Source organism: Neodiprion pinetum, chromosome 7 (assembly GCF_021155775.2).
Source record: "Neodiprion pinetum isolate iyNeoPine1 chromosome 7, iyNeoPine1.2, whole genome shotgun sequence".
Taxonomy (NCBI): Eukaryota; Metazoa; Arthropoda; class Insecta; order Hymenoptera; family Diprionidae; genus Neodiprion; species Neodiprion pinetum.
In genome coordinates, this window is record NC_060238.1 from 24,432,134 (window position 1) to 24,445,731 (window position 13,598).

The following is a 13,598-nucleotide window of genomic DNA, read 5'->3' on the forward strand; positions in this document are numbered from 1 at the left end:
ACCTCGGCACCCGGCGTTGTTACTGGACTGGAATCACTGGCTATAGAAACATCCAGATCACCGACATCGTCACCGGAATGAGGAAGAGATTGAAATAGACACATGACGTACATCATTATAGACTTTTTGTCCGGTACCGAGGTATTCACATCTGTAATTGGAAAGGGAGAAAAGAGAAAACAATGTATAAGTCATCAGGTCCCCTACCTGGCTTGCCAGAAACTTAACACAACGTAGAAATCTAGCTTACCCTCAGGATCTAGAAGCCTTTCAATTCCAAGATGCTCTTGAGCGAGTTTGAAGGCATGGTCGAGCCTGGCGTTTGGATGCTTTCGTGATACATTGTTAAAGTCAAAGAGATGAGGCTTCCATTTGTGAAGAAGAGCGTTGAAAGCCAATCCGTCCGACCAAGAGGTGGTAAAATTTTTTATATCAACCCCCGCGTAATTCTGTAAAGAAATTAGAGTTAACGGAGGATTATGAAAATTTCAATAACTAATTAGGTATTAAATTGAGATAAATACCTGCGAATTTTGACGACACCAAGCGAGAAGAGTTTTTTCCAAATTCGTTTGCTGTAGCTCCGACATGAGATCTTTGAGGTGATAATGTACCTGAAGATTACAACAAACAAAACGACACAATCATGAATATAGTCTAGTTTCAGAATTCAATTTCAACACAGAATAATGAAAATTCATGAAAAATCTATTCGCTAATATGTATAAATTACAAAAAATTCTGGTCTAGTTTCAGTACTACTAAAAATTACACTTAATCTTTTTGTAGTTCGTCATCCGTGGAAGGAGAGTTGATCTCTGACTTGACTGGAACTATCGAATACTGGCGAGGATGAACATCGGGATGTAAAAGTTGGTAATCGGATTGTTGTAGGATAATTTTTTGGGATTTGCGGAAGAGTGAAACAGCAGACAAGATACTTGATGGATTTTTTCTACTACTAGACTGTATCAAAATAAATACATTTAAATTTCAACAATTAATCACCGTCTGATTGAAAGAATTTTATATAAATAAACCTGCGGTCTCGTCTCACCTGCCAATGAAGAATAATGCTCCATACAAGGCCCAGAGTCAGTTTGGGATTACCGTCGACGATATCGTTGCTGCTGATATTGACGAGCTTAACCTGCGAGAAAGAAAATACGTCGGATAAAAAAACATGTCCAGCTATCAAAGTGTTAATACTCGCATTTGAAAAACTTCAATTTTCATACTCACATTGTTTTGTTCCAAAATTTGCAACGCCTTGTTAACATTGTTGAGATGATGGACGCGCATACGTCCCCGTTCTCTCTTCTGCAATCAAGATATCAATTAAAATTATATAATATGGGTGAAAAAATGTCCTTGAAAAGAATACAGGCACAAAAATTATAAGTAACAAGTATAATCAAATACCATAATACTGTATGTTAAGTACAAAGCGAAAGTGATTTTTACATTCATCTCTGTCTGGTTTAAAGAGATTTATTACATCTTATGAACACACATGCATACATGTATCACCGATATCCATATCAGCGTACAGCAACGCTGCTGGAATGCAGAGTTTGATACTCTATTTTACGTAACAAGTATTATTATACACAAGGTAGAATACTTATTGGTGATCCTGATTATTTTTAAATATAAACGACACGTGATACTGTTTCGATTGTGGGTAACGCAATTTTTGAATGTACATAAATACGCCTACATAATATTATCATTATTATTATTATTACAATTCAAATATAACAATAACATAGATTCTTCTGAAATAAAGAAACAAGTTATAACAATGAAATAAAAATCGTCGATGGAGATATCAATAAAGTATAAAATAATGTACCAATTGCAAGAAATTACATGTACCTGTTAAAAGTATGCATGTACGTGAATTTCGTCATTACACACAAATTCGACAAATCACACTTGTGAATTATATTGTAGAATTTTGTATTACATTGGAATTGTAAATCGCGTGATGAAAAATGAAGAAATTTGAAGATAGAATACCGGGACAATCTCTTGAAACTTGAAAATCAAACGCGCATCCGCCAAATAATTTAATCTCATTGGTCGGCGAAATCTTCCCGCAGCGATACTTTTTTCTGCGATGCCGACGGGCCAACGTACGCAAAATGTATACGTTTGAATTTTCAAAGAGCATAAGCATTAAATTCCGACCGTTCTTTGTAGAATCAACTTTCCGACCCAATAACAAATGCTTCCGAAACCTTTCCGAGTCGCTACCTCAATTATTTGAGATTCTAATCTCGAAAATTCGTATCAACAACATCGCCGGCAGAAACAGTTTGACAGTTGAAACTCGGATTGGCCAGCCTGCGCGAACAGCTGAATAAAACCCGCGCATGCGCAGTTAATTTTCAAGTTTCAAGAGATTGTCCTGTAGGTATAATATTATACTGTACCGAAAAGTTCGTACTATTTCTTTTTATATGTATACCTATATTATAGGGTATTGAACTCTCTAAAAAAAAAGGTCTCTTAGCATTTTATGATAAATCTACTCGTTTAAAAGTTATTCAAGGTCAAAAGATATTTAAGAACCTTAAATGTATATGTATATATATAAAAAAGGCGTGAATAAAAATCTATTTATAACCAATGTAATATAAATTTTTTCTTGCAATACGCGGCGATATATAATGCGAAAAATTTTCCCACATCCATCGTCAAGCGGCAAAAAAAAAAAAAAGGAAAAAGAAAAATCGGTTATATTTTATGCATATAAAGTAAACTCATCGCGGTACAAATATTTGAACAAGAGGGTAAAAAAAATATATAAAAAGTGTTCAATATTATATACATACACACGTATATTCTCGCGTATATTGCGGACTCGGCGCTGTGAAAATGTTATTCCATTTTCACCAGCGGTCTGGTGTTAAGATAAATAAATCGTTGATTGTTAACGTATTAAAAGATTCTCGTATCGATTATACAAAAATTGGCAATTTTGCTAGTATTCGATACATTTCTGGTTTCACATAATAACGATTATACTCACGTATGACTTTGTGGTGAGAACTTCCAGGAGTGATAAAAGTCGATTCCCATCCCTGAGATCGACGAATAAATCTGATACAGGTTCGTGATGATTCTGAAAAATAATACAATGTATAATTGTAGAAATCGTAAATTAATTCTTCATCACCGTTTGCACTGTTTCACATTATATTTCTCACGATTTATTAACGCATGAAAGTTTGAAGCTTGTTGTAAAATATAGTGTTTAAATCCAAAAAAAACGAATTATAGAGATGTGTAAAAATGAAAACGAGAGCTCAGACAACGTGGATAATTAAAACAGTATAAATCAGTCGGATTTTATTTCTGGAAACGAAGAAAATTTTAACTCTCTGCGAAGAAATGATAATATAATCTCGGCTAGAACTTTAAGTCTTATATATTTATACCTGCTGGTAAATTATATCCTCATACAATTTCATATTTAATTAAAATCCTCGCTGAGAATCACGAGAAAAGAGTTTCTAAGCTTTATAAACATAAAACTTCATCCTGAATAATTTTTACGTTGGTGTAACTTTGAAACACTGTTTGTGTAACTGTACAAAAAAAATTAAAAACAAAATTAAAAAAGAAAACGAATATAAATATGAATCTTTTAATACGCAGGAAATTGTGATAAATGTATAGAAAGAAATTCAAATTCATCTTTTGCACAATTGGTAAAAAAGTTTGTTATAAATGAATGTTTTTGTCGGTGTATGATTATACAATAAGAGATTTTTGTGATAATTTGTCATTAAATGAATATCAACAGTCGGATATAAAACAAAAAATTTATATATATGTTGTGTTAGTAGGAGAGGAAAAAAAAAAAAAAAAAAACTGAAACTAAAACTGGAATAAAAATCACCTTCAGAAGCTGTGAGTTTATCCATTTGGCAAATGTTTTCTTTTGTACATCTTCCCGTTCATCTGAAATAAGAAGAAAAATAAAAGATTACAATAAAATAGAAATTAAAGAAGAAAGAAAAAAAAAAAAAAAACACCCCCAACCGAATTCATCACCGACTAGAGTAGAAATATTTTTCTTTCCAACGATCACGATCACATAAATTCATCAAACACTGATAAAACTTTTAATTCGTCATCTTCGTCGATCTCTGGAGTGTAAAAAAGGTAAACATAAAGATCAAAGTAGTATACATGTATGTATAAAAAAAAAATAAATAAAAAAAACCAATAATATGTCAAAATCTGTATAATTTATAATTCTAATAAATTACCATCGGCTTTTAGACCGAAAATTGGCATCCTCTCGATGAGAGAAAAAAAAAATAAATTAGGGATAATTAGTAAGAGAACATCAGAGTTCGTTCGGTTTTATAGTTATATGTAAAACTATTCGTTGACACGGGTAAATTTTCCCTTTCATCGAACGTAACGCGTCGATTAATTACATAACCGCAAAAGGATAAAAAAAAAAAAAAAACAACCAAACAATTTTCTCCGTCAAATCTTGCGTCAAATGAAATTGTAAACAAATGAACGACGCGAGTCGGTTTACAAATCCATTCATTCGTTCATTCATTAATTCGTTCGTTCGTTAATTCACCGCCGTCTGTTTCGCATCTGCGGCGATGAGTTGGAGATAAAAAAAAAATATTTTGCGGTTTTCCGCGTCAAGCTCTACTAATGAGATGGTTTTCCTCTTCTGCAAGAATCCACGCTGGCATATATTTCAAGTGCGATGATATCAAAGGTTTGATGTGTGTGTGTGTGTGTGTTCAAGACTGTGTTGCAAGAGAGTTTGAAAAAGTAAATAAAACAAATCGCAGAGAGAATACGGAAGAAGAGAACCGAGAATGCGGATCACGTAGAGTAAGAGCGATGCATAAGGTTTATAAATCGGCTGAAACACAGGCTTGCGGTGAATGGGGTATATATACACATAGGTGTATAGTTATATACCACCTATGTACGTACGAAAGAAACCTTATTCCTCTCGTCACCTTGAGAGAAATCTTTACATCCGAATACGGCACCGGCCTCTCTTCTTCCTCTCTCTTTCCCTAAAGCAGCAGCATTTAATAATAATTAACAAGTAGAAATAGAAAAGGGTTTGAGTGTTGTTCGTAATTTTTTTTTTTTTCGAAAATAATTTTTTTTTTCTTTAGAAGAAATTGGCATTGGCACGTGCATAGTTTAGACAAAACAAAAAAAAATATATATACGTTGAGTAAATAACGCTGTGTTGATATAGTTTCATTTTCCGAACTTTACCCTATATATCGAAACTTTATTCTGCGAAACTTTTCTCTATCGTAACTTGAATTTTCGGAACTTTCCGAACATTCAAAACTTGCGCTGTCTCTTCAAAGTTTGATTTCTTTGCACCAACTTTCGCCGCAAAATAATTCCAAATTAGGCGCTTTCGTAACATTTCAAATTCGTAACTCAAACCCGGCTCCGAGAAAAATTTCTGTATCTGTGATCACTGTGAAACATTTGCGAGACTCGTTTCGTTACTTTCAACGGAATAAAAAAATTTCTAGTTCTGTGTAAAAAAAATTAAAATTGCTCTATCAGACAGTAGATGCGGATTAACAAGATTTATTATTTATTTACATCACTCGCGGTGTAGTTTTTTTGTTATACGTTATTTGTATGCGATAATTTAACTTTGGCGAAACATTTGCGTAATAAATTCTTGATATAAGGAACTTTGTTTGTTGTGTGAAATTGGAAACAAAAAAAAAGAAAACATCAACAAACCAAACAGACGACCTGGAGAAAATCTTCCGATATTGACAACTGTAATTACAATAACAACAACAACAATAATAATAATTACCAGTGCTCAATTATTTTTCTGTTATAATTTCATCAATATTCAAACACTTTACTGTAACAATAACCCGTTTTACTAGAATTTTTCCAGCAATTATAGTAAAATACGTAGAAATATTTCTCGGTTTCGTTCGTAATGCCAGACAGTTCTTCTTCTTCTTCTTCGATTTTACTTTACATACCTATACACGTATACACGTATTTACATTTGCACAGCTGGGCAGGAAGAAACGATAAATAAGTAAATAATTACAGATCGTCCGTGTATAAAGACGAGAATGGTGTTATTTATTTTTAGTTATTAGTTTCCTGTCTTGTATATATATATATACACATACACACATGTGCAACAATGCGATGCGTAATTGTAATACGTATTGTACCGACGTTTTTGCAGCAACGGCTAAAACGTTGATAAGACGACGAAGAACCGGCGCTGAAGCGGCAAAAGATAAGACTAAACGAGGCCACCGAGTGAGTTTTTTTGTTTCAAGTTTTTACCTTTCTCTTTCCCTTTTTCCTTTTTTTTTTTTGTTTTTTTTACACAGTCACAAGCTTTAAATTCATAAATCACAACGTACGATGTAAATTTCAATCGCACGTCTAACGATTCATTGATTTATAATCAAGATGATAATTTTCTAATCTCCTTGCACGTGTTTAATGCGTACACGTACGCTGTTGTTGTTATTATTATTACTCAGTCACGATACATTAATTTGTATTATCACACGACGAGTTTTTGCAGACTGAATATGTATCGACTATTATTTTCAAAAAATTCGTCCATTCCGTTTGGTGATATTCTTGCATTATTTCTACCGCATGCTTAATTCTTGTCTTCCAACCTTACTAATGAAAATATAAATAATATATAAGCGGGAATAAAAATTTCTCTCAGTATATAATTTTATTTCCTACTTTACCTTCAATTCACGCGTCACACACACACACACGTATTATTGATTAGCTAATTTGTAAACTGATTAATTTTCATTTTCTGTTTCTTCTAATTCTTATTCTTTTATCTTTTTTTTTTTCATTTTATCGGTTGTTCACAGATTGACAGCCACAAATTATTAATATCGTCGTTATCATCATTATTATTATTGAAAAATTGTATTCCCCATCCATATTGTCAGCAGCTTCTGTCGATTACGTAATCAAACGTCATCCAATTGTTCTCCTCAACGTCCGACAAACTCTCCATGACGTAATTCGATGAATAACAAAATGATGTCTCAGCGATCGCAGAAAATATATATATATATATTTGTACAATATGTGTATAATATACATAATATTATATTTATAACGAACATTATACGGTATTACGTTTTTTTATACAATCGCTACTCCAACTTTCAATTTTTATTCCTCACTTTCCGTGCAAGGACAATTGCAGGAAAAGGAAAGTAATATACCGTACGAAATTGACGAGACAAAAATAGAAGAGTAAAAAAAAAAAAGTACCAAATCTAGAATAATTATACATATCATATATATATATATACACAAATTTATTTGCACAGTTGCAAAGATCACAAGAGAAGAGGGAATTTTGTTTTATTTTTTTTTTTTTTTTCTGTTTATTTATTCGTTTTTTTTTTTCCTCTCATAATCCCGCAATGCCGCAATAAACGAAAAAAAGGCTGGCAAAATTTTCCCTCCTCTTTAAACCCCACGCGGGCACGCAAACGCGATTATTACGCAGACTTCTCGTCGTCGGCAGCAACGGCAACGGCAATAGCGGACGTTTACGCGCCAGGTCCTAATTAGCTCGTTTGTAATTGGGGGCGAAAGCTAGGCAGCTACGCAGGTTCGTAGCTTGCGTCGTGTTCACGTTTTACTATCGCGCGATGTTGCACATTGTATATCCATGAATGTTTGTGCGTGTGTGTGTGTGTGTGTGTGTAATAGGCATACGTATTGAGAGGTGAGAAACAGACAAAAAAAAAATAAAAAGGCGCGAGGGTGGAAAAAAGTTAAGGGAAGAGAAAAGAGAAGTGTGAGAAAAATTTTTATAATATATTACGAGGAATTTCATGAGAAACCACAAAAATATTACCCGCAATTTTCCCAACTCTGAAACGGTACCACGGAATTTTTTCAGATCTTTTATTCGACTGTCCAATTATTTATAAACATTAAGAGTGATTTTTAAAAGGAACTATTTTTTAAAAGTTCTAAAAAAAAATTATCAACGACTGTATTTTCTTCTCCAAACATTTCAAATAATGTATAAATATAACGGAGATATAATTTTAAACCAAATTATAAATGGCGCGAGTCAGACGATGTTTGGCTTCGCATATTATAAATGTACGTCTAATAGACGCTTCTTTTATTTAAAGCGAGAATCTCTTTCTTCCTTTTCCGGTATTTCAACTCTAAGAAAGAAGAGGAACAGTGATTAGAAAAACGGAAACTGCGGAGGGACAAAACGGTAAAACCACAATCACCACACGCGACCTTCCGAGCTTCTTCAACTGCAACGGCGTTCGTTCGTTATGCCGTTAAAGCCATAAATTTAGTGTGCCAGCTTTCCCATTTTCCCATTTGAAGCGGGAGAACAGAGTGAAAAATAAGCTGCAGCCTGCACTCGAACGTATATTAGAGTGACGCGGATAATTATTTCAACGAAACATCGTGACGTTGAAACGAAATTTATGTTAAAAAGTAATTTGGCACGCGAATGACAGTAATACGATACATTTATTAAGCATGCAATACGAGGGTGTGAAATTAATGGCGTATAATAAATATTGAGGAATGAAAATAGATAAAGGAATAATGATCCTATTTCTAACAGCCTTGGAGAATGACTGTGAAAAACTTACAGATAAGTTTGCAAAAAATTATACAACAAGTCGAATGTTGCGTTTTACGTAAATAACTACGTTACATACTGTAGGTACGTAATATAATTCATATATATCGATTTATTAAATACATACTAAATTTCAGAATAATATTTTCAAGAAAAACTCATTCGTTCGGTAGAAATATTGCAAAAATTGTTGTTACATCCGTCAATTATTAATTGAGCGCGATATGCATATACAGGGTGTCGTAAAACTCACGCAAGCAGTAATTTTGCTAGAAAACAAACGCTTATAATTAAAAATTGAAGTTTTGCACAAGTGTGGTTTGAATTTCGTTGTTAGGTACAGGGCTCAATTTCCTCCTTCAGGGTGGAAATGAATCTTGGACTTGAAGAAAGCCCACAGATAAAATTCTAACGGATTCAAATCGCATGATTCGGGCGGTAAATTCTGATCACCGAAATTGGAAATTAAAGGCCTGACCCTGTACCGTGTAATCTATGAATCGATAAATAAAAAAAACTCCAAATCTTTAATTATAAACCTGTCTTTCTTTTCCATCCAGATTACTTCTTGCTTAAATTTTTTTCACACCCTGTATATATGTATCTTACTATACTACATATAAGTGTATACACGCACAAAGCGATGAGCAAAGAAACAAAGGCAGGAAACGGTTGCAAAGATGCAGATAACAATATTCGAAACAACTCGCGAGCCGCAAAATCGTTTCACTTCCGTCGCCGCGAATATCGCTTAATTATTTTCCACATCTATCAAATATCGTTTCGATGTTGTAAAATACTGATTTTCAAAATATACCTGTTTTTTTTTTTTTTATATATATATACTTTTCGTTATCACATTAATAACTATAATTGTACAACGATATGTGACTATGAAACAAATATGTAAATTTTCAACTTTCGCCACCAAAATATTGTATCGTTGCTTTGTACCGTATACTATACTTAACGGCAAATGAAACTATTGTGGCAGCCAATGCCAGTTATAGTTACCTATAATACACAGCAACGTACGGAGAACGCATTATATATATATATATATATATATACATATATATATTGTATCAAGTGTTGTTGACCTCTGCGGGCTGAACGAGCGGTGGGTTTAATTGATATACGTACATACGTTTCGGAATTGATTAAGGAAAGAGAGAGAGGGGGGGGGGGGGGGTGTCAATTAAGAACAAACGAACATCGCGATGAAAATTCGACGAAGATTATTCACGACGACACGATGGCGAGAAATGAAAACTTACAGGTTTACGGTAAGAAAGGAAAACTAACCAAGAATAAATAAATACAGGGATAGAAAAGAATGCGATATCTGACGACGACGCGGCGGGAAACCGGAAAATCGTTTCGTGCATACGTAATGAAATCGGTAGGGAGGAAGTTGGAGGCTAAGCGATTGTGTTACGTTGTATTATTTCCGGTAAGAGATTAGACTCGTCGATGGTGAAAAATCGGTGATGTTTAATTATCCAATCACGTATGTGTAACGAAAATTGAAAAAAAATCGCTTTGCAGCGGCAACGGCGGCAAAAAATCGCCTACATATTTGTTATCGGTCATTAACAACGTGAATTTTTTTTTACGACAGTATAATCATTATTGTCACGTGTGTGATGAAAATTTTAAGATACTAAAATTTCGCGTCACTGTTTCTGTACTGAAATTATGCGTTGATAATCGGAATCGTTTTTTCATTCTTTTAGGTATTTAGTACAGCACGTGCGATTAATCGTTTTTTTTTTTTTTAATTTTCTCTCTTCACTTAATCTATTAAAAAATTACACCGATCGACCTCTAGAATTACTATAAGGCAGTTTCGATCAATCGAACGATCGAAAAAAACGCAAATGAATCGCACGTCACTAGCATTTTGTGAAATTATCGTTACGCATAATAATATGTATCGGCATTCGAAAAAATCATGCGAATATTTTGGGAATGTGACTGTCACAAATACTTCATATTATATTTTGCTTATAAAAATTGTGATAATAATGTCAAGTAAAACGAATAAACAAACAACAACGTTAGTTTGATAATGAAGTTTTGTTACGAAAGTTTGTCTTCACCTTTGAATCACACTCTAACCTGAAAATTAATTTCTGTCTGTTATCAATTTGTCGTTACACAAAAAAAAAAAAAAAATAAAAAAATTTGGGCTTAGTTCGGATCAGCTCGGAAATTTATGGAATAAGGTGCAAACCAGTCAGTGTATCAATCAATTGTCCAACTTTTGTCGATAAAGAAATGGCGCCAGATTTAAAAAAGTATGTTAAATTCGTTACATCGCTGTCGAATTGCTTATATATCCAAAACTCGCCAAAGGAAAATTTTTTTTTAATATCATCAGGAGCGCTAGAACGCTTTGAGAAGAACTTTCCAAAACTCTCTCTCAGTGAAAAAAAATAAATAAATAAATAAATAAAACAAAATACAATAAATAAAGAAAGAAAAATCATTTTTTCAAAACAAATTTGTAACTTTAACGTAACTATGCATATTTGAAAAGAGTCGTTGTTTTTCAATTTTGGGATCACCAGATATTTAGCAAAATGTTAATTACAATAATACAGCATCAACAAACTGAGATTTTGTATATTCAACTTCTAACGGTGCAAAATAATAATTTTTCTCTCAACGTTTCGATACTTTATTAACGCTACTAAGACGTTGTTGATTGCGTCCCAAGAGTTCAAATTTAACCAGACGAATAAGGTGCGGGAGTGAAAATAGCCAAATGTGTACACAAGTCACTCCTCGTCCCCTTCCGTTTCCTCGATAGCGAAGAAGAAAAATAAGAAAGAAAAGAAAAGAAAAAAAAAAAAAGAAAAAAACCTCGGCCAAGTTTCAATCAACTGATTTTTCTCCTGACACATAGACCTATATATGTATATAATAACCCTCCGGGGCCAGTAGCAGACGCATCGATTAGATAAGGCGAACGTCAAATATAGATAAAACCCGTTGTTTCCCTATCTCGCCACGCGAGGAGGTCGACGGGTTTTTTTTTTCTTTCTTTTTTTTATTTTCTTCTCTTTATTTTTCACGTACAACGGTATTATTTAACGCAGAATACGAGTATAATCTGTAAGATTGTTGCAACGTGGAAGAAGAGGTAAGTAAGTAAAACAGAGCAGGTAGAAGGTTGGAAGAAAAAAGAAAAAATAACAAGTCGGAAAAAAAAAAAAATCATTCTTGTACGAACAGGGTGTCCTAATTTTTAAGGACGAATTACGTTTATTTCATTCGAGCTAATGCTTCGATTGGAATACGTGTCCAAGACTGTGAGAAAAATTTCATTCGCTAAGAGTAGCTAGAAAAATTGGGAGGTTGAGACGTGATTGATAGAATTACCGATGCGTGCAGAGCAATTCCAAGGACGATCCTTTTGAATCCACTTCCCCGTGTCTTGCAGAATTTGATCATTTCTTGCTTCTCGCGAACTATTCGCCTTGTGAAAAAAAAAATAAATAAATTTCCTGCGAAAGTCGTACATTTTCGAATAAAGAATATTTGAGTTGAGACAAAATCTCTCGATTCCATTAAAAAAAAAAAAAAACTGGTAACGCGTCTTTTAAATTGGGACACCCTGTATATACACATGGTAAATATTATGCGCGTGATTCGATGATGAATTACCCGTGGCGTACAAATAATGTACAATAATTCGATTCTTAACGATGATAAAACAAGCCTATTATACAAATATATATATATATATATGTGTGTATACTTGTCGCCGCTTACTTCACTTCACTTCTTCTTCCCTTCTGTATCCCCTCCCTCCTCTCCATACTTTTATCAACATCACGCGATAAAGTGTCTATTATTATAAATTCTGTCGCAGTTTTCTGTCATCGAAATGCAGGATGATCTTCTCAACGGTTTTCTTCGTATATTTTTCTCCCATGCAAAAATAGGCAAACAGACTGGCTGCATAGAAACAGAGAAAGAGAGTGGAGCAGGAACAGCAAAAAGAGCAATTTATTTTTCTTCTTCTCGCCATTCACTGTCATATATATACGTATATAAAACGATGAAACAGTGGAAACTTACAACAAACTGACCTGCGAATAATTGACGATCGCACTTTGAAACTGGCTGCAGTAGCAGCAGCAGCAGCAATGAATGATAGATTTTGCAAGAAAAAAAGCGAATGCTCGTAAAATACTTTTTCGAAATTGTATAATAGCGAAATAAAATTCAGTACATTTGAAAAAATGTCTACAGATGACAAAGGATGCGTATTACTCGAAAACTTTTACTATCAAGTTTTTTTTTTCTGTTTTTTATTAGTCGAGAACGTCGTTGACCTTGAGAAACGCTGACCAACCACTTTAATACAGATTAGTAATCTGAGAATGTTGTATATTAATGGGTATAAAAATTCTAAAAGACTGATTTAGTCGTCACCGATAAGATACGCAATAGTCGTTAAACTCTTGTAGAAATCTTACGCATAGTTTTTAACCAACGACTACTTGTACAAAAAAAAGTGTGAAAAAAATGGCGAGTGCTTTTTTTATATTGCATAATCATATAAGAAATAATAAAGCAAATTGGCGGGGGTCAGGGAAAATGTCCTCTCGGTTGGCATGGAATACCTCGTATACATTATATACGTATGTGTACGATGAGGATGACGGACGAATAGTTGGAAAAATTTTACAACAAGCACAACAAGTCGACGCGATATTTACGATTAGCAGCCTGTGAAGTTAGGAGCGTGAAATATCCGTGCGACGAGGCAACGTGTTTGAAAGCATTACCGTGTATCACGTCAGGAAATCTCCTGACAACGGTATCACCGGCTGCCCAAACCTCCCGGGTGTGTTTCACGTATCATACGTGTATACGTATATACGTATATATCCACGTACGTAGTTTC

The 13,598-nt window shown here is 33.8% G+C and overlaps 1 protein-coding gene across 8 annotated transcripts in view; it reads right to left on the minus strand.

The window, feature by feature from the left end:
* LOC124223580 (dystrophin, isoforms A/C/F/G/H) overlaps nucleotides 1–13,598 on the minus strand; it is a 304,909-nt gene that overhangs the window by 274,853 nt on the left and 16,458 nt on the right. For all 8 annotated transcript variants that reach the window (XM_069137876.1, XM_069137878.1, XM_069137873.1 and 5 more), the window contains exons 2-8: nucleotides 3,911–3,972; nucleotides 3,038–3,130; nucleotides 1,243–1,320; nucleotides 1,058–1,150; nucleotides 525–614; nucleotides 251–449; nucleotides 3–151 (exon numbers count right to left, since the gene is read on the minus strand). In XM_069137876.1, coding sequence (XP_068993977.1) covers nucleotides 3–151; nucleotides 251–449; nucleotides 525–614; nucleotides 1,058–1,150; nucleotides 1,243–1,320; nucleotides 3,038–3,130; nucleotides 3,911–3,972 — 764 coding nt within the window. The remainder of the gene's footprint in view (nucleotides 1–2; nucleotides 152–250; nucleotides 450–524; nucleotides 615–1,057; nucleotides 1,151–1,242; nucleotides 1,321–3,037; nucleotides 3,131–3,910; nucleotides 3,973–13,598) is intronic.